At 50.3% G+C, this 27,210-nt stretch overlaps 1 protein-coding gene across 1 annotated transcript; it reads right to left on the bottom strand.

The window, feature by feature from the left end:
* Positions 1-673: 673 nt before the first annotated feature.
* ccser2a (coiled-coil serine-rich protein 2a) lies at positions 674-26,635 on the bottom strand. The gene is given in 10 exon segments (XM_084709529.1): positions 674-4,447; positions 12,371-12,481; positions 13,726-13,869; positions 13,963-14,028; positions 15,938-16,127; positions 17,340-17,451; positions 19,411-19,510; positions 24,905-25,110; positions 25,284-25,814; positions 25,817-26,635. Coding segments are annotated over 10 exon segments (2,997 nt in total). The 5' UTR covers positions 26,619-26,635; the 3' UTR covers positions 674-3,712.
* Positions 26,636-27,210: the final 575 nt, after the last annotated feature.

Genomic DNA, 27,210 nt, shown 5'->3' with positions numbered 1-27,210 from the left:
TTGAATACCTATAATTAAAACACATTTCCCATTTAATGCTTAGCCTACTGTCAAAATAATTGTAATGCTTAAAAACAATTATGAGGAAAAACATACAAACATTCAGTTAGGATGGCTGTTTTTTTTTCTCTCATGCACTCCTCAGTGATTCAATTCAAAACATACAGCTTTCCTTCATACCACCTTAAAACCCATCCATGTCCCTGGACTCTCTGTACCCTAACCCCAGCATGTCAATAGAGCTGTAAGCAATGAGGACTGTTGGTGAATTGGGAGCAACACCTCTCAGCCCATTGAATCATCAAACCTACTCCATCTTCAAAAGGCAAAGGTCCCACTCTCGCCCCCTATCACAACGCTGGTAACTGACTTCTTCAGAGAGTCCTTTGAAGGACCTTAACCCTGCCTAAGCTTCAAAGCCAACTAACTCGAGCTGGAGAGAGTCACTAAATCTATGATGCCCCGAGGTGTTTTCTAAACCTCTTGATTCCCAGCGCTAGGCCTCATCCTTGCCCTCATCCTTCCTTCCCCCCAGACACAACACAGTTCCAGGAGGTTCAAAACCCCAAATGGATCAAGATTTTTCTATCGGCGAGTATGTACCTGGAGCATATATTTTGTGAGGGAACCATCAGCATGTCACAGTAGAGCAGTATTAATAATCTCGACACCATTTTTTTAGTTTCCATCAAAACCTTTATTCATTCCATTGATGAGAAGGCAAACTGACGTGTGACACAAGTTTCGTCCTCGGCCACTATGTTGCTTCTGTTGTCCCCCGATTTACCAACTCTGTCACTGCACGTCATTGGTTGGCATGGTAGTCCACATATCTGACAGACAAGGTCTGAATCCAATGCTAACTCAAACATCCATCTCAAATCCACTTCAGGGCTGTAGAAAACATGGCCAACATACAGTCCAGGAAATGAATGCACCTGCTCGTGTGTATAAAACCTGAAGTGATTATACTCTTGTTGCCTTGACCTGAGGTACGTCATCAAAATTAGAGTTAGCAGTTTTGAGACAGCCGTCGAGATTGTTCCAACTGCCGTCTGGAAGACTATAATGTAGCTTAACACACAAACAGATACAAAGAAAACACACACAAGAGATGAGACAAGATAAATCTTGTACAACAAAACCAGGGTCCCATCAGCCTAATGTAAAGTGCATTTCTGATTAGCTTTGTATTTTTTTTTATGAAAAGTACATTTTCATCTTGCATATTAGCCTAAGAGTACAGTGATGCTTTAATATTGACATCTGTTAAAGGTATTTTAGAATATTGCACGGTATACAATAGGACAATGATGACAGTTGATAGGAGGAGCTGATTTGACTTGAAGAAGAGATGCATGCGAGTCCACATTACAATCAGGCCTGTCTTGGTGATGTCATAGACACTCTCCGAGAGAGAGATGTATCAGTTCAGATGTGACAATAAAACCCTTGATCCTTGTGTTCAAATTGAGAATAGGATGATTAAACAGTTAGGAAAAATGAGTACCTTTTGTAGCCAACATCATCCCTTTTGAATAAATAATGGAAGATGTTTATGTTTGTAACCTACCCCCCACCCCTGCGATGTACACTAGGCTGTGGCCTGACCACCACAACAGAACGAGGGGAGGTTGCTACTCTCGTGTTCTTTGCCCACTTCCCTCCTGGATTGTGATAACGTGTTTGGAAGTGCAAACTGCATGTGACCAACACCAGTCCTGTCGCTGGTCTCAACCACCCGTTCAGCCTAACAAGACGCGATACTTGCAAGTTTGGCGATTTGTTTCTCTGTTATTTAACGTGGATGAAACGGGCGTGGGTACATGGATTTGGGTTTTGTAGTTTGTTTGTCACCTTTTTGGGGCCTTTGTTATGTAGGTGTCTGGACTCTGGAATGATCGAGATACGGTTCTGATTGCATGATTGCATAGAGAACAGCAGTATGAATATGGATTGCATTGCCCTCACTTCTTGGCATGGGTTCACTCTTGCTCGTGGACACACCGGCACGCACACACACACACACACACACACACACACATACCACACACACACACACACACACACACATACCACACACACCACACACACACACACACACACACACACACACACACACACACACACACACACACACACACACACACACCACACACACCACACACACCACACACACCACACACCACACACACACAAACATTGGCAGCAAGTTGTGTCTGGAGACTCGCCGAGCGGGCAACATTGATTTCCTGTTTGGCGTTGCTAAGCAGTGGTGAGTGACACAGCTGAGGGGTTTGGGCATCTCTGGACCGTAGCACACACTTACAAAGTTTATCTTTCCTTCTCTCGATTTCTCTCTCCCTCTCTCGCTGTCTCTCAGCATCCCTTTTCTTTCTCTCTCCATCCTTCTCTCTCTGTCTCTCAGCACCCTCTCTCTCCCTCTCCCGCTGTCTCTCAGCATCCCTTTTCTTTCTCTCTCCATCCTTCTCTCTCTGTCTCTCAGCACCCTCTCTCTCTCTCTCTCTCAGCATCCCTTTTCTTTCTCTCTCCATCCTTCTCTCTCTGTCTCTCAGCACCCTCTCTCTCTCTCTCTCAGCATCCCTTTTCTTTCTCTCTCCATCCTTCTCTCTCTGTCTCTCAGCACCCTCTCTCTCTCTCTCTCTCTCTCTGTCTCTCTCTCTCCTTTAGAAGTCATGGATTCTTCTGCTCGTCATGTATATGCAACAGAGCCCCCTGATTGGTCTGGTTGGCATGGCAAATATCGCCATGGGATTCTCCAACACTGTCAATCTCACACACTTAGAAAAAGATGCACGTAGAAAGAGATCTCATCACCTCAAATCCTAACAGCAGCCAATTCAAACTTTTTTTGTTGAAATCTTGGCATGATATATAAGCCACATAAAACAACATGACATACTGTGTCCGCAGCCCAGCTGAAACCACGCTGAACCATATCCCTGGAGATAAGAGGAGAAAGAGGGGATGGAGGAACTATGAAATAGTAACACCGCATCTAGCCTAGACTATATGAACACACCGTTCGACAGAGCTGTCTCAATGTGTGTGACCTCCATTTATCCTGAACTACTGCACGCCAGGCAGACCCAGATTCCACTCGGCTCTATGTAAAGGTCATGGATCCGAGGGAGATTGCGACTGTTATGTTCTTTTCATGGAACAATGTATTTTCAGAGCATGTGTAAATGTACATGTGTTGGTGTGTGTGTGAGAGAGAGAGAGAGAGAAAGAGAGACAGAGAGAGAGAGAGAGAGAGAGAGAGAGACAGAGAGAGAGAGAGAGAGAGAGAGAGACAGACAGAACTCTTCATTTATAGCCGCTCTCTATTCAGCTTCTCTATTCCTGCTCCTTCCACTGAGGATCAATGTCATATTGCTGAGGTCATGTACAATGCCTACAGTGAGACCACTGGTTGCTCCTTCTTAGGAGCATGGGGCATGTATCCAATAGTTACTATAAGAAAGAAACAGAAATACATTGGCTTCTTTCTAGGATGTTGTGCATATTGAATAACAGCATATTGACAATCTGGATATTGAAAAACAAGTGTGTTGTTCTGTCCGGAGGGGGTCAGTAGTGCAGTTTATTCATAACCTGTAAAAGTGTGTGTATTGCGATGACTTGAGCAGGATTCAGAAACCGTGTCGATGCAAAAACACATGAAGACGCGCACATCAGTTCAGCCTGTTTAGGATGTGTGTACCATGGAGACAGACGGCACTGTCATAGACGAGTCATCCGCTGTGACGAGCCGAGCTGGGCTGAGGATCTTTGGCTTGGGAAGAAGTGACAGGGTTGGGGGGGGGCGGGACCCTGGCTGGGGGTGGGGCAGGGGTAGCTCTTCCATCTCGGGGTCGGATCCCCTCCTGGGGCCAGGTAGCGTGCGGTGCTTAGGATGACGGACTAGACCCAGACCCAGACCCTGAGGGCCGGAGTTGAAGCAGGGCAGGCCCCTGGAGGGAGGGGGCAGTTGTTGGATCATGTGGCCGGCCCGTTGCCCCACCGGGCCTGTCGTGAGGGCAGAGCCCCCCCGGAGCAGGGCGGGGACACACACGCGCCTGTACCGACGAGGAGGCTGGAGGACGCGAGGGCAGCTAGCCACGGAGCCGCCAGGGGCCTTCCTCTCCCTCTCAAGCCCGGAGAGAGCTCCCTGAGCTGGGCTACTGCTGCCCGGGGAGCCCCTCTGAGATGTCCCAGACCCCGCCTGGACATGGAGGTGTAGCTGGGTGCTTAGTAGAAGGCTCAGCTCATCTGGGTCTGGGGGGGGAGGGCCTTCAGGGGAGGCACAGTGTGTCTGGGTCCCCCTCTCGACGCTGGGGCCAGGCTGGGGGTCACTGAGGACCTCTGTGGGGGCTGCTCTTGCTAATCTTCCCTGAAGGGGCAGCTCTCTGGGGCATGGGCTGGAAGGCTGTAGAACCGGAGGCTGTGAAGCACAAAGGGATACAAAAAAAAAGAAAATCATTAAAGAAGCTATCATTCAGACTAATGTGATGAGCTTAAATCTTTCAATACAACTAGGCTTCTTCAAAAAGACTTCGGATCAAAGAATCTGGAGATGGAACTGTCAAGCTGCAGTGTGCAGAGCATGTTTTAGATGCTTCTTTGAAAATAGACTTCCAAACCTCCTTCCTCCTTCCCGGCTGCCGTCCATGTTGAAACTATAGAAACTGAGAGGATACAGGAAAGAGACTGAGAGAATCTATTTGGGTAGACTTATTGTGTCCCGTATATCAGCAAGCACACGGTGCAGCTTCTCGAAAGATTATGGCAGTGAGAGCATCGCCAAAGGAACATGTTTCCAAGAATCTCTGCTTCTGACTCGTAAGAATGTTTTTTTGGGGGGGGTTTGGACGTCAGTATAATCTCTGTGCTTGTTTTGCAGCGCTTCCTCCCCAGGATGGAGGGAGAGTGAGCCAGGGGCAGACCCAGCCCTGAGTGCCAGGCAGGGGGCTTGGAGAGAACAGCTGGACAGCAGCTCTATTCTCAGGGCTCTGAGGCTTCATTACAGGTGTAGCAGGCTGCTGGAGGTGGTCCTGCAGTAGTAGAAAGAACACATCTGAACTGATACATCTCTCTCTCTCGGAGAAAACCAGCACCAGGGCTGTGTATTCTGAGTCCCGCTCACAGACCTAACCCACTCCAAACATGCCCCGGTCTGCAAATGACCTTCCCATGTGACATAATTCTGGCTACAGTGAGTATTCCTTTAGATTAACGACATGGTCCATAAAGAATCTTGTACAATCAATAACTCAGATGAGTTATGTCACAAGAGCCTATTTTCACATGCAGCCAGTGCTTGCAGATGAGGGCAGTTATCGCGGGGAACCCCTGTTAACTGTCTACACCTTGGCTTGCTCGTGACCCTCCAGGTCTTGGCCAGAGACTAATGGGGTTGTCAGACTTCTGTTTGGCCCCCACTAGGCACCCCCGAGCAGGCGAGGCCTGACCGTAGATCTGAGACAGTCGGCTGCCTGGAGAAGGGGAGGGGGGGAGGGAGCAGGAGAACATCCAGACCTACAGCTCCCCCTGCTGGACCCCTCCAACACCACACCCCGTCAGCCGCCGAAACACACGTCCCCCAGACTGGGGTCACTGCGACGTAGTGAGGACATTGTCCTTGTCACTCTGCGTAGGCCTGCTTCCTCTCAGATTATGCCAATTATCAGACTTAATTAGCTTCAACCAGTCCTCCATCAAGATACCTACATCATTCCTATACAGCATACTATTCGAGTGCTAGCCTGTGATACTACCCTAGAACATGAAAAGGGGTGAAGCACAGTTAGCAACCACCTGTTGAGAGACAGAGAAGGCGATGGTGGTGAGGGTATTCCTTGATGCATGCGTGACCCCCCAATCTACCCTCCAGTCTGAAGGTGGGCAGATGGAGTAAATAATAAACCAGGACCAGAGACGGAGAAAACATCCAAACCAAAACACGTCATGGTACTTCTGACTCAAACTTAAAAGTGAAAGAGGAAAAAAGAAATCCCAGACAGAAAGTAACACCGGACACGAGCAAAATCAGAATCTCTGTGCCTGTCTGAGCAATGCCATGTATGAGATCAAAACCAGGCAGAGGAGAAGAACTCAAAACTCAAAACAAACGCAATCAAAACATCACAGCAAACCAGCGCATGCAGCTGCATGTCCCCCAGGGACAGGGCCATGCGTTTGAGGGGCATGCGTCTGAGGGGCATGTGTCTGAGGGGCATGCGTCTGAGGGGCATGTGTCTGAGGGGCATGCGTCTGAGGGGCATGCGTCTGAGGGGCACCCTGCCCCAGCCTGGCATGCAGGACAGGCTGGCAGGAGAGGGAGGCTGTAAACAGTTACTGTACCACGCTGTGTCTTGAACATAATGAACTAGGTGCTCCACTCCTTGGCAGGGGGGCGTTATGGGTTAGTGGGAAAGAGAGGAGAGAAAACATGGCAATGCAGTCAGAGCGAGAGAGAGCGAGTGAGAGCGAGAGAGAGCGAGAGAGAGCGAGAGAGAAAGGGAGAGAGTGTTTAAGCACAAGGCATTCATTTAGGAGTGTTACTAGGCTCTATTCCTGAAGATGGAAAGACAAACACAGACCAATAAAGTAGAGCTGACAAAATTCTCTGGGAACAATCTTCCTCCTTACCAACCCTGTGTGAGAACCAGACAGAGAGCCAGAGAGAGGGAGAGAGAGAGAGCGCCAGATAGAGAGAGAGAGGGGGAGAGAGAGAGAGAGAAAGAGAGAGAAATATAGAGAGAGAAACACACAAAGAGAGAAACACACAGAGATGAATACAAAGAGGAAGAGAGACAGATCCCACAGGGACATGGAACAGACAGAGGGAGGTCAAGAGGAAGAGAGGAGAAGGGAGCCCGGAGGGAGGTGGAGCTGCTGACACACACACACACACACACACACACACACACAAACACTGATTCTGACTGCAGACAATATGACACAGCTACAGGAGAAGATTCAACCTGTATTAAGACAACCCATGCATCAGCACGCTAGCTCCAGGGGAAGCCAGCACAGTATCAACACATTCCACGCATGTTCACACACGCACACACACACACACACACACCTGTCAAATGTACATTCTGGTGACGACCACTTTCAGTTGTAGAATCCCATCCCAATTCCATGCAAGACTCCCCGACTGGTTTGTTTACAGCAAGCACAGACAGCAGGGAGACCACAACATCATTAGCCTGAACGGTAATAACTCCTCTTCCTGCTCTCTTCTCTAAATAACACCCTTTTCTTATTTATGACAAGACATTTTTTAAAACAGGTCCTGGACGTGAACCCGCTTCACTCATTTCAATATGTCTTAGTCCCTCCCTCTTTTCATACTTAGGACAAAGATGAATATCAATCTACCCACCTGGCCTCCTCCTCCTCCCATCCCTCCTCCCCTCCCATCCCTCCTCCCCCTCCCATCCCTCCTCCCCCTCCCATCCCTCCTCCTCCTCCCATACCTCCTCCCCTCCCATCCCTCCTCCCCCTCCCATCCCTCCTCCCCCTCCCATCCCTCCTCCCCCTCCCATCCCTCCTCCCCCTCCCATCCCTCCTCCTCCTCCCCTCCCTCCTCCCCTCCCCTCCCTCCTCCCCCTCCCATCCCTCCTCCCTCCTGTACCCAAACACAGAAACATGGTGAGGATGACTACACTCTCTCCTCCGGTTAAGCCCGTGTGGCCCGAGCACGGCCAACCGCGATGGTTTCAGATGAAATCGTCTCCAAACACGCCAGAAGAAGGCTGGTCGCCTTGGAGACGCCTCCCCCCCCCCCCCCCCCAAAGAACACGCCCGAGCCCCGGAGGGAAAAGATCAAAAGAAGCACTGCGTGGGATCAGTCACGTCCTCTATTGCCCTCTCTCTTTCTTTTCCTCTCTTATTCCTTCCCTTTCCCATTTCCTTTAGTTCAGTCGTTTATCCCGTCTGTCTTCCTCCCCCCCCCCTCCCCTCCCCTGTCCTCTCCTCCCCTCCCCTCCCCTGCCCTGCCCCCCTTACAGAAAGACATCAATTGCATTTCTATAAAAGTAACTGCTATTCCGAATCCAAATGTCTATTAAGAATATGCAGGTTTATGAGTAGTCTTTTTTTTAATCGATCAAAAACAGCGTAGATGTGACGTCTGCTCCAGAGGCAGCTGCCCTTGCTGCTCGCTTTGTGACGCGTTGGACGTCAAACGGGCAGATCAAAGTGGCCAGTGTGTGGCCCTTTACCTAAAAAGAGTTTGACGCCCCTGTTCTAACGTCAGGGTGGTAGAATGGGTCTCCACCCAGAGCTTTCACCCAGGATGCTACCATCCCACCCACCACCACCTTCACCAAACACACACACACACACACACTCTCCATGTCTCTCACACATACACACACACACACCTCCCTCTCACATACTGGAAGAGAAGATCCCACTTGCTGAGTGACCACACAGACACGAGGGTCAGAGAGGCGGAGTGGGGGGGGGGGGGGGGTCAGCCAGGAGGAGGAGGGGGAGAGGGGTTAGTGACTCACTCTGTCTGCCCCGCTGGGGCATGGTGGCGCGGGGCACCCCCGGGTGCGGGCTCTGCCAGGAGGAGAGGAGAGGGGCAGGCAGCACACCCTGCACAGAGGAAACACAGAGGAAACACAGAGGTGTGATGCACAGAAACACACACACACACATGCCACACCAACATACACACACCAACACACATGCATACACAGAAACTAACACACACCTACAGGATAGAGTCCTTTTAACACACAAACCTATATACCCTGCAGGTATACAGACACACACACACACACACACACACACACAGCCCTCTTGCATGTCTAGAGCACAGCAAAACAGTGAGTCTATAGAAAGGTGACATCCGACACACATGCACAGAAACCAGCCATGCAGCCTTAGGTTAGCTACACATGCTGAAGAAGACCAAACTATCGCCTACAGGACTATCTAGGACCAGGATGAGGTCAGCTTGTTAGTGGGAGAGAAGGAAGAAAGGGGGGAGGAGATCATTCATATGCCCTTCTCCTTGATAATACTCTCTGCCTGTTTGTCTTTCCATTTCATTCTGTGTTCCGCGGAGGAACTATTTCTATCTCTTTTCTCTTGAATCACTACAACTCTCCACCCCCATCTTTTCCTTTCCACCTCCAGCGCATCAGTCAGTGTGTGTGTGTGTGTGTGTGTGACCACAAAGGTGGATGTAGAGCATGACAGCCAGCCCCGTCCTAAGCCAGTCCCTCCCCCCTCCCCCCTCCCCCCTCCCGAGGGGCCCTGGAGCCCCCCCTGGAGCAGCTGACGAGTGGGAGAGCGACCATCACGTCGAGCAGACAGGACCATCAACAGGTCTTCTTCTCCGGATTGTTTAGACTCCAGCCAACTCTCATTCAGGCCACATCCCATCTGGTGAGGGTTTAAGGACTAGGTGGGGGGTGGAAGGGGATGAGGCACGGAAAGCAGGGGGGGGTGGTGGGGGGGGAACGGCCGCCCACCCCCGTGGTGGCGTCTGCTTAGACCCCCCAACGCGAGAGGAGTCGAGGGGGAAGGAACGAGTTTCCTGATGGGGCCTCAGCCCTGGGTTTCAGCACAACACAATTACAGGGGAGACACGCCTGCTGGGGCCCCACGTTGGGGCTTCATTTGCAGAGAGGAAGAGCTGGGACTCGGAGCGAGCCGGAGAGGCGAGCTGCCGTTGACTCTGACTGGCACTTTCATTGGGCTGTCTGTGTCTCGGGATAGCTTCCTGTCCCCTGCCTCCTCAGTGTCACCGGGTAAAAAACTCAGTCGAGATGTAGCAATAAAGCAAGTGGTGTTTGTGTGAGGATTATTGATGTCTCTCTCTCTCTCTCTCTCTCTGTAATAACAGAGAGAGGGAGATGAAATGGTGGGGGGGAATGTCTGTCTGAGTTTGAATGTGATAAACCTTTCTTCAAGTCACTTACAAAACTGCCGACACAATCCGTGATTCAGCTACCGTATTTTCCAACAGCGTTCCCAACAGTAGAAATCAGCAAGGATTTTTGCTGTTCTAAGGGGAGAGACAACCAACATGTGGTACAAGAGGAGCATTCTACAACCTTTTCTGTTGGCCCCAAACAGTGAAGCTAGACTTCACTTAGTCAGACTGAGCATCATCTCCCAAGCCTGCTCATTAGGAGCGATCAAAGCCTGGAATGTTCCGCTGGTGTGATAGCTAAATGCTATCCCTGTCATGTAGCTATCCCCTCATCCACCCTAATCACCCCTCTACATGAAGGGCTTAGTACCGGACCGGTGATAATGCCAAGCCTACAAACCAGGTCGGGCCCTGCAGTTCTACCCCGGTGGATTTGGCAATTAAATTCTCACCTGTCCAAGACGATAAAGTTGAGTTGGAAAGCGGAGCCGTGAGGGGGGGGGGCAGGGGAGTGAGCGGCGGGGGATGGAGAGGGATGAAGGATTGAGATCAAGTGGAGAAAGAATGAGAGAGAGAGAAGAGAGAGAGAGAATAGAGAGAGAGAGAGAGAGAACGTGGAGAGCGGGAGGTGGAGATGGGGAACTAATGTCAGGACCTCGGAGAGAAAACCACTTATCGTGCCAGCACTTAATGCTAGACACAAGCCCTTTCATTTCCTCAGTCTTTCACTCCGGTCTCGCTCTCGCCCTCTCTGATCTTTCACTTCCCCTCTGACCTCTCTCTGACCTCTCCTTCCCCCCCCTTTTCTCTCTTTCTTGCTCTTTTTCTATACATATCAACTTTCTGCTAAGAGTCAGGGCAGAAGGACAGGAGCAGGGCCAAATGACACCTGAATAAACGACAAAAAAGGATGAAAGAAAGGAAGAGGAAGAGTAGAGGGACTATACGAGTGGGCAGAGAGACGCTTCTGATGAGCCGTACAGAGAGGGGGTGCAGCAGCAGATGTCCTTTTGTCTGGGAGTGATGAACACTGGGTTTCTCCATACAGTGCTACTGTTATTCTGTCAAGTATTTGTTCATCTGTGTCATCAACGAGGCCCTTCATCTGTCACGCGGGACAATCCATTTGTTCAGTCGCTTTTTACTTTCACCCACAATCCTCCACAACAAACACATGCACACACAGAGCAGACACACCTAACAACGCAGTCTAGCCTTCCCAGCGCATCACTCGTGATACAGTATCTATAAGCTAACACAGGTTCCCTTCACAGACAAGCTTTACAGTGACACAGTCATAAGCAAGTTTCAAAAGTGCCGCCTGTGGAGAATCTGCACTCCCACTACATCAGAGACTTCAAAGGGGTTCAAATCCCAGGCTACAGGGCACTGAGGAAGGTCTTTATGAAGCGACCGCCAGAACCCTTCCAGAGGTCCTAGCAGAAAGGAGAGTGGGGTTTAACATGACAGAGGCTAGCGCTCCCAGACAGAGGCCAACGCTTCACCTGCCATCACAGGGAACCTTCCAGAAGAGAGGGGCGGAGACCGAGGAGAAACGGAAGGAGAGAAAGAAGGTTAAGAACAAAGGGTTTCGAGAGCAGACATGGAACAGGAACGGAGGTACGGAGAAGGCAGAGAAGGAAGGACGAGGGAAGGAGAAGGCAGAGAAGGAAGGAGGAGGGAAGGAGACACCTGGGGGGGAGGGAGAGAGAATCCTAGTGAAGGGAGCACATCAAGGCATTCAGAGTGAAGGGAGCACATCAAGGCATTCAGAGAGGGAAAAGCACCCATTCCATTGTTTGATGCTTGTAGGCCTTGTGCTCTGACTTCTCCCTCCTTGTAGGAGTCAGAAGAAACCCCGTACAGTGCTAACCTTACACAACTACACAACTAACCTACACAACTACGGAACCCAGCTGGGGAAATGTCCCCTTGTTATACCCTCGCCTCCTAAATCAGGACTGCAACACACAATAGATGAAACTGAATGTAGCACGCCTGAATACAGTGTCAAGCCCCCCCCACCCCGGGTGTGGAATGTTAGTGTGTGTGAGAGTGAGAGTGTGTGTGTGTGTGAGTGAGAGTGTGTGTGACAGTGTGTGTGACAGTGTGTGAGTGAGAGTGTGTGTGTGACAGTGTGTGTGACAGTGTGTGTGTGTGTGTGAGTGAGAGTGTGTGTGACAGTGTGTGTGTGTGTGTGAGTGAGAGTGTGTGTGACAGTGTGTGTGACAGTGTGTGTGTGTGAGTGAGAGTGTGTGTGACAGTGTGTGTGACAGTGTGTGTGTGTGTGACAGTGTGTGTGTGTGAGTGAGAGTGTGTGTGACAGTGTGTGTGACAGTGTGTGTGACAGTGTGTGTGTGTGAGTGAGAGTGTGTGTGTGACAGTGTGTGAGTGACAGTGTGTGTGACAGTGTGTGTGACAGTGTGTGTGACAGTGTGTGTGTGTGCGCACAGTACTCACGCCATGGCCCTGTCCACCTCTCCATGGTGTCTGGGTGGTCTTGTCACAGTGCGTCCGCCTGTCCCCCCCCCGCAGCGAGGGAGCCCTCTGGTGGCAGACACACCGCCCCCTCTACAGAGAGAGAGACAGAGAGAGACAGAGAGAGAGAGAGAGAGGGAGAGAGACATAGAGAGACACAGAGAGGGACACAGAGAGAGACAGAGAGAGACACATAGAGAGAGAGACACAGAGAGAGACACAGAGAGAGACACAGAGAGAGAGAGCGAGAGAGAGAGAGAGAGAGATAGAATGTTAAAGAAAGAGGGAGGAAGATGGAGACAGATAAAGAGAGACGGAGAAAGAGAGCGAGAGAGAGAGAGGTTTATAATATCAATAATGGACTCAGAGAGCTTCCCTGATCTGTGGTAGCAGCTGGTCACATGACTATGGGACAGGTCAATGACTGATCGATACTCACTACATAACTGATGCTCCTGGAAAGAGCTGCAGAGATTTTTTCTTGAGAGATTTTCATTCAACGTTATGTCATATTATGCCAATAATCAATAGAGGCAGCTGGGGTTTAAATGAAATGACCTTATATGACTATGTATCTATTCAGCTTTAATAGAGATATGACATGACATGAAAGGCAACTGCACGGTGCCAGTTCCCCCCCCCCCCACACTCTGCTTTTTATGGTTCTTTCTCACATTATTCCTGTCTGACTGAATATCTCTCTCTCTCTCTCTCTCTCTCTCTCTCTCTCTCTCTCTCTCTCTCTCTCTCTCTCTCTCTCTCTCTCTCTCTCTCTCTCTCTCTCTCTCTCTCTCTCTCTCTCTCTCTCTCTCTCTCTCTCTCTCTCTCTCTCTCTCTCTCTCTCTCTCTCCCAAGCTGTTTCACTTCTTCCTCTCTCTCTTTCCTTTTTCTCCCTCTCTCCCTTCTTTATAAATGATCTCACTCTCTTCCTCTCTCCGCTTCTATTTTTCTTTCAATATCTCGGCTCTGAAAGTTCAAACAGACAACTGCAAATATTCTGACACTGTTTGGGTGGGAGGTGGTGATATTGCTGTGAGCAGAGAGGAGCCTTCTAGAGCAGCAAGAGTAATTGGAACAAAGACGGTCCGAGAAAACGAAGGCGAGCAACACAGGCTTTGACATTTGGTATTTCACTACGTGTGGGAATTTGAATAAAGTGAGTGCGGGATGGTGTTGTTTGCTAACAAGAGCGCTGGACCAAAACCTCTAATGAGCCCTCGAACACAGACACACACTGCTAAAAGCCAACAGGATTGAGGTAGTGAGTGGAAACACGTGTAGGTATCTTGACAGTTGTGCATACAAAAAAGGCTTGTGGTTCCCTAGTATCCACTCACTTCCTGTTGCTGTCCACTCACTTCCTGTTGCTGCCTGCTCACTTCCTGTTTGTGCTGCTGTTGATGTGCGAGCTGAGCGATGGTCTTGTCTTTCAGTCTGAGTTCCTCCCTGAGAACCATCACCTCCTTCATCAGCTCCTCCAGCTGAAACACACACACACAGATAAAGGTGAGTTGATATTCCGTTCGATAGTTTGGGTGAAATGCACCTTTAGGGGCTGGGGGGGGGGGGCAGACCTGCAGAGTGGTCGTGTTGTCTTGCGTGTCCTCTTCAACATCAGGCCCCATCGCTCCATCCTCCAGCTGTCAACACACAGGCATGCACAATTCACACATCCGGCAAACCCTAAACAATATGTAGTGTCCATCACTGGTGTAGTACACGAGCACAAACAGACCAGAGGGCTGAGTGCACAGTAGACAAGTCGCCAGGAGGAATTGTAGAGAAGAGAGAAACAGTACTTTGATTGGGGACTTGGATGAAAGAGAACTGGGGGGGGGGAGAGTTCATTCTTGCAAATGGAAGCCTCATTTTACACCTGCTGCCCAAAGCACAACATCACAATGCACACAAACACTATTAAGGATGCCTGTGGTAATGGGGCAGACGGAAAGGAGCAGCTCCCTGAGGGCCAGGCGCTCCGGCTGACACGCACTGAGGCTCCACCCCACATCAAGACTTATTTTAGGGGGAGAGAAAGGTGAACATCCTTTTTTGAAGTAGTCAGTTTGGTTGAACTAATATTGTTGTTAGGAAAAGGGTTGCTCTTTCAGGGGTTTATCTTTGATACCACAAAAACTAATGACATGTTTTCAGGTCAATGCTGCAGTGTAATATAGTCCCAGACACTGGTGCTTGGTCTTCAGAGAGTCTAGGAGTGGTTGGGGCTGTGGCAGTGTCTGTCTGTACGTGTGTGTGTGTGTGTGCTTGTGTTTGTGTGTGGGCAGAGGCAATATCAGCCAAACTGACACATTGGGGAGATATTGGGGTCATGAAGGCCCAGACATGAGGCAGACATGGTCACAGAGAAAATAATCCTTATCCCAACTTACTCTCTGACATTTATAGGTGTGTGTGTGTGCATATTCTTCTAATATTATTCCTTAGTACCGTCCTTTCACTCTTGTTCTTATTCTCTCCCTCACTCCTCCCCCCTCTCCTCCCCCCTCCCTCCCTCTCCTCCCCCCTCCCTCCCTCTCCTCCCTCCCTCCCTCCCTCTCCTCCCCCCTCCCTCCCTCTCCTCCCTCCCTCCCTCCCTCCCTCCCTCCATCTACTCCCCCCTCCCTCTCCTCTCCCTCCCTTTCCTCCCTCCCTCTCGTTCCCCCTCCCTCCCTCTCGTTCCCCCTCCCTCGCCTCCCCCTCCCTCCCTCTCGTGGACGGTGAATGTATTTCTTCGACTGACGATGACAGCTTTATTAAATGATTGGGTGAGAGGGTGTGGGTCTGGACAGGTCTTTGCTGAGGGGCCTGCACCAGCCTGCCGTGTGACGTGAGGCAGCCTGGGCCCCGGCTCCACCGGCCCTCCCTCTCAGCCTGGGAGACGTGCCACACTTCAGCACTTCAACCCTGCTGCTGGTTTCCACTTTGAAAAATCGATGAAGACGAACTCACATATCTCCGATAATGTCACAATATGTCATGGGAGAGATGAGTGCGAGGGTGTGTGTGAGTGTGTGTGTGTGCGTGGAGGGAAACTGGGAACAAGAGAGAGAGAGAGAGAGAGAGAAAGGGAGAGGGAGAAAGGGAGAGGGAAAGCGAGTGAGCCAGATGAGAGCCTGAGCTAAGAGGACATGGCGTTGCGGTGAGGTGTTCCCTATGACAGCCGTCCAGTTTCCAGGTTTAGCTCTCCAGATCAGAGGACTGGATGAATGCACTTCAGCCTGCAGTCCTCTGGATTTGATAAACGTGAGGCTGGAGCTGAATATAGGAGCTGGCTGCCACATGCAGCCTTCAGCTGGAAAAACAGGCCGACCTTTGACATCACATGTGTTCAAATCAAGCCGGTGCTACTTAATAGTAATGGTGTCAGTGACATGATGTGATTTCTACATACTTAGTGACTAATAAGATCAACTGAGCCTGGAATGGAAAAACATGTAAGTGGTTGAGGACTGTGTGTGCGTGTGTGTGTGTGTTCACGCATATCCGAGTGCACCAGCGTGTCTACGTGTTGTGTGTTGTCACGTGTGCGAGCACAAGCGTGTGTCTAACCTGCAACAGAGTCTTGAGTTTGAGCAGCTGGTTCTTGACAGAAGTGCAGTCCAGAGCCATATGTCTGAGAGACAGCTGGTCTAGCGCCCTCAGGTGGCCGTCTGCTCTCCCTACAGGAGGTAGGGTCCGAGGGCCCGGTCGCAAGGCCCCTGGGGAGCCCAGACCATCATAATGCTGAAACACAGGGCCCCTGAGCAACAGAAACAGGCAATTAGTCATAAATAGAGATATTACATTGTTAGGTTTTTGATTTTATTATGGTTTTCTTTAGATTTAAAATGTTTTGGCAGGTGAAATGGTTTTGTCATGCCGATGAATATTCACTTGAGAGGCAGAAAGTAAAATACAGAGAAGGGGGACAGAGATTGAGAGAAAGAATGAGAAACTTGTACTGTAGTAATGTAACATTAGTTAGGGAGCTGGATGTGCGGTGAAGACTGGATGTGTCACCACCACAGCAAAGAGCGGACACACAGCTAATTGCTTTCAGAACGCTTGCTTCCATTTGTCAACTTGGCAGCTGGAATTGTGCAGATTCATTCAGATAAACAGACTTAATAGGGTAATGGACCAATTACTGTACAATTCAGACCAATCTTTTTTAGATCGCCACAAGGTTTCAAAAGGTGTCTCAACAAAAAAAAACATAATTGGCCAATCATGACTTGGTATTGTGATGAATCAATGCTTTAAGGGTATTCTACATAACCCCCAATCTAACACCAAATGACCACGGCCTCTTTTCTGAATTTACTAAACAAGTGTACTTTAGTAGTAGATTGTTTCACAATAATGTTCCCTCAGGAAATGGTGGACAAAACAAATCAAACTGCAATTTATTTACCTCTACCAACAAACTTTTACTATTAATATTTGTTATTATCTTATCGACCTCTCTTAACTTCTGTGCCGTTATAAACTAGCTTGTGAGGCTGGAAGTCGATGACATCACTAAGGAGTGCATGATGTCATGACGCTACTCCCATAGACAGTCAGTATAACAGTACACTTCATGTTCATGTCTTATAATAGAACCAGGCTTCTACCATCACCACGTCAGACTATTTTCACCCCCGTTCATGTCAGACACAACCTCTTTGTGTCTCCTATCTATACAGTGTGTCACCGTAATGGGATGACGATTACACATAAACAATACATGGCATACTGTTGTTGTCACAGTACATTGCTTGTACAAACAGTGCATCCTCTGCATTGTTTGCTAAAAACAATGGTGCTCTGACTAATCTACACCAGTCTGTCGCTCACAGTACTGATCTGGAGGACCTGAGCGTGGGGCGGTAATTACCGGCACGTCAGTTGTCAAGAGCGTTCGGTGAGCGCCAGCACGCACGCTCCTCTCGTGTTCCAGCAGCGCCTCCTCATGCTCACAAAGCCTTACCTGTCGTCATGGTGAAAGGATTCCGGTCCGTTCCAGCGCTGCTGCCGTCTCCTCCAGTGACCCTGTCGCCCACCTCGCTCAGAACGCTCCGAGTGGGCCATTCCATCAGCGTCTGCAGGGAGAGGGAGCAGGGCACAGGTCACTCACTGGGCGTGTGCGTGTTTTTATTTATGTTGTGAGAGAGAAACAGAAATAGGGAGAGAGAGAGGGGCTGTTTACTTCCCCCGTAAACCGAGTCCCTTCTGTCACACACACGCTGTAGTCAGTGGCACCGTATTCAAGTGATTCCAATTTCACGAAGCATTAGGGACGAGTACATTGAGCTTGCTCCTCTACCAGGCTGTGAAATGTACCATGACTATTCTACAAAAGAGCCAAAGCCTGTGTATGTATTGGAGGAACCCTCATCTCCCACCAACCTCAACATGGTTAGCTGTTCTGCCCAGGCTTCTGGAAAACAGGACAAGTGTAGACAGTCGGAGCGAGGCATTTAGCGAGGGGATAAACAAATACCTCCACCACCACCCTGCTCCTCTCCACATACCGCAAAAGCAGCCCGCTACATTCCACCCTCCACGGCCCACTCCACAAACTCCCACTTCACCAAGAACGGGAACTACACAGCAAATCCGGAGAAGACTCCACAGTGGAGAGGTGGAGCAGGACAAGAGAGGAGGGGAGAGAGTCTCTGCCTGGTCCGCTGATCAGCTGTTGATGCTTCTGCTGAATGTTGAGTCCTCCTGCCCGGTCCTGCGTGGGTGTGGGAACTCCCCAGGAGCCGGAGGGAGAGGCTGCTGTCTGCTGTGTCTGAGCCCAGGCCGGGAGACACCGCCCGGGGCCGGCAGGGGGAAAGCAGTGGGCTGTCACGGGACCAGACTGGAGAAAAACACTGAGGTCGGGCCTTGGCTCTCTCCAGCGTACCTTCCTCGGCCTGATTGGCTGGCCGAGCGTCCATGGGAAGGAGGGAGGGAAGAGAAGGAGGGAGGAGAGAGAAGGAGGGAGGGAAGACGAGAGCTATGCTTCCTCTCAGGCCTGCACCACAGGGTCAGCAACTCCCTCTCCCCCTCTCCCTCTCACCCCCTCTCCTCCTCTCCCCCTCTCACCCCTGGCCATGACAGAGAGCTGTAAATATGGCGTCCTCCCAAAAAGGAGGAGGGCGGGACTATGGCCGGGTTCACATTCCTCATGAGGGAACATTCCAGTGACACACGTACACACACACACACACACTATGATCCACCGTAGGACTGAACAAGCCCACGGTTGTTTACACTGAAACACCAGACTAATGTCAAACGTAGGAGGCAGTATGCATCTGCCTCTGTGTGTGTGTGTGAGTGAGAGTAGTTGTTTTCTGTGTGTTTCGTCGTCATAAAAGGAACCCTTGTTGGCAGTCCCTTGGCAACAGCGTCCTGGAGACACACACTGGGCTGAGTGTCCTCAGACCAGCAGAACACCCACATCACCCATCAACCATTTCCTCTTCAAGTGTTTCACATGCACACTGACACACACAAACACCCTCCGTCACCTTATCTCATCTGACAAACTGTCCTCTCAGTGTCTCTAATGCTCTCATCAACACTGGGTGTGGTAGAAACAACATGAGTGATTAGGTCTACGACCCTGACAGGAATGAGCCATTCACCACGGGTGCATCTTATCGCAATTAAACAAGTTCATCCACTTTTCAAAAGGTGACTACACCGATAATGTGATTCCATTTAGCAGTTCCAGTCTTAAAGCAAAATTGATTATGGTAGCATCTAGAGTTGACCAGTATACTTGAGAGCACCTGTGAGAGAGGACAGATGGACACAGTCTGAATTATAATCACCTGAATATTGTGGAGGACACATACCATGTTGGCAAGGTGCAGTTAGTTGCGTGTCTCAGCCTCGGCCTGTATCATCAGTTAGCATATCATGTGCTTGTCCCTCCTGCGGTTTACATGGATATCAGTAACACCTGTCTATTCGTCTGCTTGTCTGTCATCGTCTTTGTCTCTTTCCGTAAGCCAGCCTGCCAGCCTGCCTGCCAGCCTGCCTGCCTGCCTGCCTGTCTGTCTTACCAGTGTGCAGGGATCCATCGTCAGGCAGGTCCAAGTCCAGCATGAGGTCATCCTCCTCCAAGTCTCCTGGATCCAGGGAGCCCAGCTGGTTCAAGATGTCCTGAGGGCAGAGAGAGAGAAGAGAGAAGGAGAGGAGAGAGAAGGAGAGGAGAGAGAGAGAGAGAGAGAGAGAGAGAGAGAGAGAGAGAGAGAGAGAGAGAGAGAGAGAGAGAGAGAGAGAGAGAGAGAGAGAGAGAGAGAGAGAGAGAGAGAGAGAGAGAGAGAGAGAGAGAGAGAGAGAGGAGAGAGAGAGAGAGAGAGAGAGAGAGAGAGAGAGAGAGAGAGAGAGAGAGAGAGAGAGAGAGAGAGAGAGAGAGAGAGAGAGAGGAGAGAGGGAGACAGGGAGAAAGAGAGAGAGTGATGAAGCGAAAAATTGGTTCAATGATATATTGATTTTAAATAGTTGACAAGAGAGACAAGGTCTGTGGACATCTGCCACTGACAGTCCTATATCCTGGAGGGTACCGGAGAGTACTGGAGAGCTTTCGTTTAGTAACATGACCGTGGACTGAGGCCAGTTCTGTGCACCAGCCAATACACACCCACATAAGGCTGTGAAAACAGACTGCCGTCTTTCAACAGTAGGAGTCAAGCCACACATCAGTCCCCCACATCTCTAAAGAGACGTCCCTTTTATGTTTGTCATGATAATGCTGTAGGAAAAGAATATTCATTATGAAAGCGAAAGTATTCTCCTGCTCCGGTAACGTGGCAGCTGCTTGCTTGTTGAATTCAAAGCGTCCCCAAAAGCAAATAAGAGACTAGGAGGTAAACCAGTAGTTCAAAGCATGTACTGCAATTTTGTGCTTCAGCGGAAAATGAAAATCAAATGGATGAGCCTTGGCTTGGAGACACAGCCATTAGAGTGGAGGATTTTGTTAATAAATGATGACTTGCTCTATTTGTGGTAACTGAATGGTAATCTTGACTTGACTGATCTATGGAAGAAGAGGATAAACAAACAGACATACACTGATAGTGTATTATTTAGGCCAGCTTTTACTTTCCCACAATGATGGATATCATTATGTCCACTATTCGCCTTTTTAACCTCTCCAACATGCTCTCTAAATTTTCTTAAAACCTTTCCCTCTTTTACGCACCTCCTCTCTCTCTATCTATCTATAATCTCCCTCTCTGTACCCATCTCTCCATCTACCCATCTGTATTTATGTATCCATCTCTCTGTCTCTCTCTGTCTCTCTCTGTCTCTCTCTGTCTCTCTCTGTCTCTCTCTGTCTCTCTCTGTCTCTCTCTGTCTCTCTCTGTCTCTCTCTGTCTCTCTATCCATCTTCGTCTCTCCTTCCTCCCTGTCCTCTAGAGTAGCTTCATGCAGCAAACAGCTCAGTCACACCGCCTTTGTCTGGAGAAAATGACATTTCCCAGTGCCAGGAGTCAGCTCTCCCGCTGGGCAGCCAGGCTAGTTCTGCTCCAGCCTCTTCCATCCAACTGGCCCAGAGCTCCATGTTGAGACTCCTTCCCACATCCCACTCCCCCCCTGACAGCCCCTGCCCAGGCCTCGACTGAAGCCTGCATGGACCAATGCTGAACCACGATCTCTGCCAACTCAACCAATGCATATGTGTCGTATTTAGCTGAAGCTGTCTCAGGCCAGCCGTTTGGTTTCGTGCTGCTGGTAGGAAGCGTGCGCACACAGGCCAGAAACGGGATCCACTAGATCCACAAAACAGCCAATCCAGGCAGGGCTAAGAGTATTGCGTTGTTACACGACACGGTAACACATTAGTTATTCATTTGGACATCTTCTCAGAGCAGGGAAAAACAATGGCTGCATTTAGAGAGCAAAGTGTCAACTGCTCAATTATGTTTCAGGGCAAACAAGAGCAGAAAAACGAGCTGGAACGACCCACTGAGTCCTCCAGGCCATCCAGCCCCCTATGAACATGTTCATCCAGTAGGGCTGGCAGAAGGACACACACGTCAGGTCATACCAGAACAACGACGACTTAGCAACATATATGTGCACTGTGTATGTCATAAGATCCCATGTCAAATGCCTATGTATTAAGCGGTGCAGTTATAGACATGCACGTGTGTGCGTGCGTGCACATCACTCTCAAAGTCTCCCCTGACTTAGTGGAAGTTCCCCTAAAAAGAAGAACTTAAGCTTGCCCTTTAGATAGGAAATATGTCCTCTGGCTCCCAAATGGCTCTACTTCTTTGTAATCACATTTTTCGTCCCATTTCCTGCAGCTCAGCTAACGCCCCCCCCCCTGCCTCCCCCCCCCCTCTCACAGACTGGAGCCATATGAATATGACCGCTTGGCCTGGGTCTACAGAGTGTGTAATGTGGGTAATCATCAGGAGTAGTCATCACTGCGGAGGGATTACTGACTTTCAGCAGGACAATGAAAGGGGTAGTGAGAGCAGCTTAGACACACGGATGAGAGGGGGTTCACGTCCAAGGACAGTCCCAGCAACATGCATGTCCCTGGAGTGATGCACTCCAGGGGGAAGGAGAGGGAGCCTTGACCCAGAGGAACTGTTCTGAGGTCAGTTATACTAGCCTAGGCGGGGTTGGTTCCAGCTGGGACGGGCTGCGTTGTGGCTGGTCCTGGATCTGTGTAGAGTAGCTGAGGCTGAGCTTTAAAAGTTAGTGGTCTAAACCTGAGAAGGAAATTAAAAATCAAAAACATATCCACAATTCAGCTCACTATGGTGTGCGTGACAACGTGTACAACAGGAGTAGCTACCATCTAATATGTGTCTGCATGCTCCTCCTGTACACACACAAACACACTCGAAAGAAGGACAACGATTTACTATGAATATTAGGCCACACAATGACTGCATTTGTAAACGTGGTCAACACTGGCAGCTAAGTAGCAGCTAATGAAAGGCATGAGAGCGCTGCTCAGGCTCAGTAGTGGTGGAAGAGCCCTGCTGAGACAAAGGGCTTTCATGCACCCACCTTGTAGAGCCACTAATGAATAATGATCCTGTCTCAACCCAGAAGTACAAAGTCTAAACTTAGACCCAAATAAATACATGAGAGAGCATGTCAGACTGCTCCTTGAGAGGTCTTTGAAGAGGGAGAGAGGATTCCACAACAGAGCTGTCTGCTGTCTGCACTTCAGATGATGGATGAGAAATTAATATATTAAGATATATATATATATATATATATATATATTAAAAAGACCGACAACTGGAGAAGGAAGTGACAAACACTCCAGGAGAAAGAGAGAGAGGGAAAGAAAGAGAGGCTTTAAAAGGCCAGGTTGCAATGCGTTTCTTCAGCAAACGCAACTTTTGCGACTCGCTAGCGCATTATTAATTAAGCGACGCAGGCGAACCAAAATCTTCTGTGCAGAGCGGCAAACCCTCCGGTACCGTCTGATGTTTTCAAAGATGTTTGCTTCCTGTCACTTTACAAGGCCATCAATGTGATGAGACCTAATAAAGGCACAGCTTCTATCAGGAATAATAACAGAGTAGAAACTAAATGGTAATAAAACTGCCTGCGGCCATTTGAAAATATAAGTAGAAGAGCATAGACTACAGCGCCATGGAAACAGACATGCAGAGAGGGGTTCTCCCTTCTCTCCTTCTCCCTCTCCCCCTCTCCCTCGGTTTTCCTCTCTCATTCTCAGTCTGTGTCCTTGTTTCCTCCTCTCAGACACAGTCAGTCAATCTTTTTCCAGTCACAGGTGCATACCGCCCTCAGGTGGTCACAGGTAGGTATTGCAGCCCAGCAGAGTGAAGCGTTAGCATTCAGATCAGTTCAGTCAGTTCAGTTCAGATTTAAAAAAAGAAAAGGTTTTCATCATTGATGAGAACTTAATGAGGACTCTACTATACTCTACTGTACTCTGTACCATCTGTTTGTTATAAATCATATTACAGTTGAGGGTGATAACTGTACGGAGAAAGGAAGTGTCTGAGACTTCAGATGTGTGGTGAGTGATGGTGGACGAGAACCACGTTTGAAATTCAACCCTGTCATGGCTTGATTTGTCCACAAGGTGTCCCTCTCACCCCCTGTGTTCACACACAGCACAGACTTCATTAACTCTGATGCCTCGCATGCCCCTCACACCAAAAAAAAAAATTATAGTTCTCTATTAACCCTTTATGACAAATATAGGGTTAGGGTTAAAGGCCTGTATGGTTGCAAAGTTACTGGCCCATAATAACCAACATGATGGATCTCTAGAGTGTGCATCAACAGATGCTGGATATCGCATAAGTATCACAATAGGATGAATAGTAATAGTCATATAACAGAGGAACGTTCAAGTTGGACTTGGACTTGTCCATGACTTCTCTGAAGACACAGAGAGGCATCGCTGGTTTAAATCATCCCCATATGGACTTCTCCCTAATCTCACTTCACTATAACACACAGACACACACACACACACACACACTCTTTAATTCTCAATTACTCTTAATCAGACACACATGGACACTGCACGTGTGTACACACCAGCAGTTGGGAACTCCAAGCGCACACACACACACACACATCCAGGCAGCAACCTCCTCCTGCCGTTATCTTGACATTGTCAGCTGTTCCGGGCCTGTTGTGGGATCAACAGTGTTGTACCACAGGCAGGGTAGAGAGACCAGGGGAAGAACCAAGCTGATTAGCACTTCCAATCCTAAATAATTAAACCTCTTTAAACATTCCTGAGGAACCGATCGCCATGGCACCAGACCACGGAGGAAAGCAAAAACAGACAGATTAAGTCAAGGAGCTAACCCAGCCCTTCAGGAGGGGGGGGGGGGGGAGGGGGGGAGGATGGGAGGGGAGGGGAGGGGGGGAGGGGGGGCATTCCGGATCTTGGAACAGCTAAAGAATCTGTCCAGAGTGAGTTGGAGGGTGCTTGTCTGAGCTTGGTAGTCTGTCAGGAGTGTTCCCTCAGTCTGGGAGAGCAGAGGCTTTCTTCTCCTGGTTAATCCCTTGCTCATTAAGAGGAAATCTTCTGGAGAGGGTTCGTGTAATCGAGTGAGGTAAGACCTGCAGTCTACACCAACATGCTACGACGCCACTGGCCAGAGAAACACTGCCATCTTCAGCTTCCAACAGGAGCTGGACCTACAGTAATACTGCGTGTACTGTAGTACTGTCTGGACCTACAGTAATACTGCGTGTACTGTAGTACTGTCTGGACCTACAGTAATACAGCATGTACTGTAGTACTGTCTGGACCTACAGTAATACTGCGTGTACTGTAGTACTGTCTGGACCTACAGTAATACAGCGTGTACTGTAGTACTGTCTGGACCTACAGTAATACTGTGTGTACTGTAGTACTGTCTGGACCTACAGTAATACTGCGTGTACTGTAGCACTGTCTGGACCTACAGTAATACTGCGTGTACTGTAGCACTGTCTGGACCTACAGTAATACTGTGTGTACTGTAGTACTGTCTGGACCTACAGTAATACAGCACTGACTGGAGATTCATCAGTGCAGTGGGGACCTACCATGCTGTGGAGGTCTGCGTTGTCGTAGCTGTCACAGGGGTGTGAGGCAGGGCTCCCCAGGGTCTCCAGGCCCTCCTCGTCCCACATGTAGGTTCCCCCGGAGCTGTTGGAGGGGGACAGCTCTAAGGACGAGCCCTGAGGGAGGTCCCCCTCCTCGGATGACAGGGCCCCCCGGGACCCCCTCTCGCCTCCCTCCTCTTGCCCCCCTGGACAGGAAACAAACACACACCGGACTGTAGTCTAGTTACAGTAACACGTTCAAAAGGAGTAAGAGTTATTGTAGTAAGAGTGATAATGATTTCATCCAGCAGGGGGGGATTCGAACCTGAGACCTCTCGATCTACAAGTCCAAATACTTTAACCGCAGAGCTGAACCAACCTGTCAGGCCCATTCCCTCCCAGTCCATGGTCTCATTCAGGAAGTGACGCAGGCGAATCTCTGTGGCGTTGCCAGGACTCCTGTTGTCCGGCACTTGCCCCTGCCCGGGGTCGCCGAGGCTGTCGAAGTCGTCGAGGAACTCGTCGCTGGTGTCGTTGCGCTCCAGGGAGGAGGCGGACGACAGGGACATGTCTTCCAGCCCGTCGGCCGCGCCCGGCTGGGCCAGCCCGTCCCTCAGAGACCCGCTCCGCTCGCTGTCGCTGAGGGGGTCCGGAGAGACGGGGGGCGAGACGGCCTTGTCCCCCGCCCCGGCCCTGACCTCCCCCCTCACCATGCCGGGGAACAGGGGCTTCTGAAGCTTGGCCTGCCCGGGGCGAGCTAGTCTGGAGCCCAGGGCGGAGGAGGGCTTGGACAGCACACTGCTGGGGAGCAGGGGCTTCTTCAGGCCACTGGGGGGGGTGGGGGTGGAGAGGAGGGGGGACGAGCCCACCCTGCTGTACGTCACCCCCCCCGGGCTCCCCACACTACCCACCCCCCCATCCCTCCCATCCCTCCCAGCCCCAGCCGGCCGTTGGCCAGGCCCTGGGGAGGCTTGATGAGGGTGGTCCTGGGGGTCCTGAGCTGGGTGTTGGCCAGGGGCTTGGCCAGCTCCACAGCCCTGTTGAAGGAGAAGGAGCGCGTCATGGGCAGGCTGCTGGGGGAGGGGATCTGCTTGAAGTGGGTGAAGCTCTGGGAGCGCACCATGTGGTCCAGCAGCACCAGAGACTTGAGGCTGTCGCTGGACTGGGACAGACTGTCCCTGGAGCAGCTGCGGGCCGAGCCGGAGTTCACCAGGCACGAGCCAGACTCCGAGCGTCTGGAGCCCAATGAGCCGTTCATGCCCGCTTTCAGGCCCCCGCTGAGCGGGCTTTGCCCCAGCCTGGCTCCCGTCTTGGGGCTAGCTTTGGACTGCTGCTGCCTGGGTATGGCCTTGGGGCTGGAGGTGGAGGACACGGAGGAACCAGACCTCCGCAGCTTAGGGGTTGAGGGGGAGGCTTTCTTGCCTTCCTTCCCCAGCAAGGGGAGCTGGAACTGGGGCTTGTCTTCCCTCCCCTCCAGGCACGCTCCATCCTCAGGACCGGCGCCCACGCCATCTTTCCTCCACTTCAGAGAGAAGGAGGAGGTGCGGAGGAGTCCGTTGGCCCTCCCTGGGGGGGGCGTCTTGCCCTCCTGGGTGGAGGCTGGGGGCTGAGGGGGCCCATTGGGCAGGGGGCTGGACACACCCGGGGCAGGACGGGCACCGAACTTGGGCAGTCTGGACACCATGGTGGGCTTGGACAGTGATTTATCTTCCATCAGCTGCCACCGTGGGCATAAGGGGGGGTGGGGGGGGGGGATCCCTCAGTCTGGAGGGAGAGAGGAGGGGGGGGAGAATGAGGGAGAAAGGGGTTAGAGTTTAATGAGACTAAAGATTAGAAACCTAACCTCTGCTTTTGAAGAACTCGAAACACATTTGTGTTTCAGATTTAGAAACCCTAACCAAAGTTCCTGGCATTAGAGCCAGGCTTTTGATACCACAACAATAGAGAGAGAGATTATGTGTGTGAGAGAAAGAGAAATAGAGAGAGAGACAGAGAGAGGGGGAAGTTTGGGTTCTCTTTACTATTGTAATAGAAAAGCACCTTTTTAGTTCCTGTTTCCAGACATTGTAAAACACTAAAACAAACACAATCTCTCTCTCTCTCTCCCCTCCCCCTTCTCCCTCTCGCTGAAACCCGCCCCACAAGCAGGGTCTAAGCATCCAGTCAAGTGAGAACAATAATAATATTCAAGGTTGTCCTTAATTCCCTGCTACGGGTGCTGAACATGGCTGTTCTTTAAGAACATTGGCGGGTCAGGAGGAGGGGGGAGGAGGGGGGATTTGCATGTCAGGCTTGTGGCAGGGGGG

Source organism: Hypomesus nipponensis, chromosome 11 (assembly GCF_054491055.1).
Source record: "Hypomesus nipponensis isolate SF chromosome 11, ASM5449105v1, whole genome shotgun sequence".
NCBI classification, from domain to species: Eukaryota; Metazoa; Chordata; class Actinopteri; order Osmeriformes; family Osmeridae; genus Hypomesus; species Hypomesus nipponensis.
Note: the sequence above shows the minus strand (reverse complement) of the source record. Positions and strands in the feature narration are given on the sequence as shown.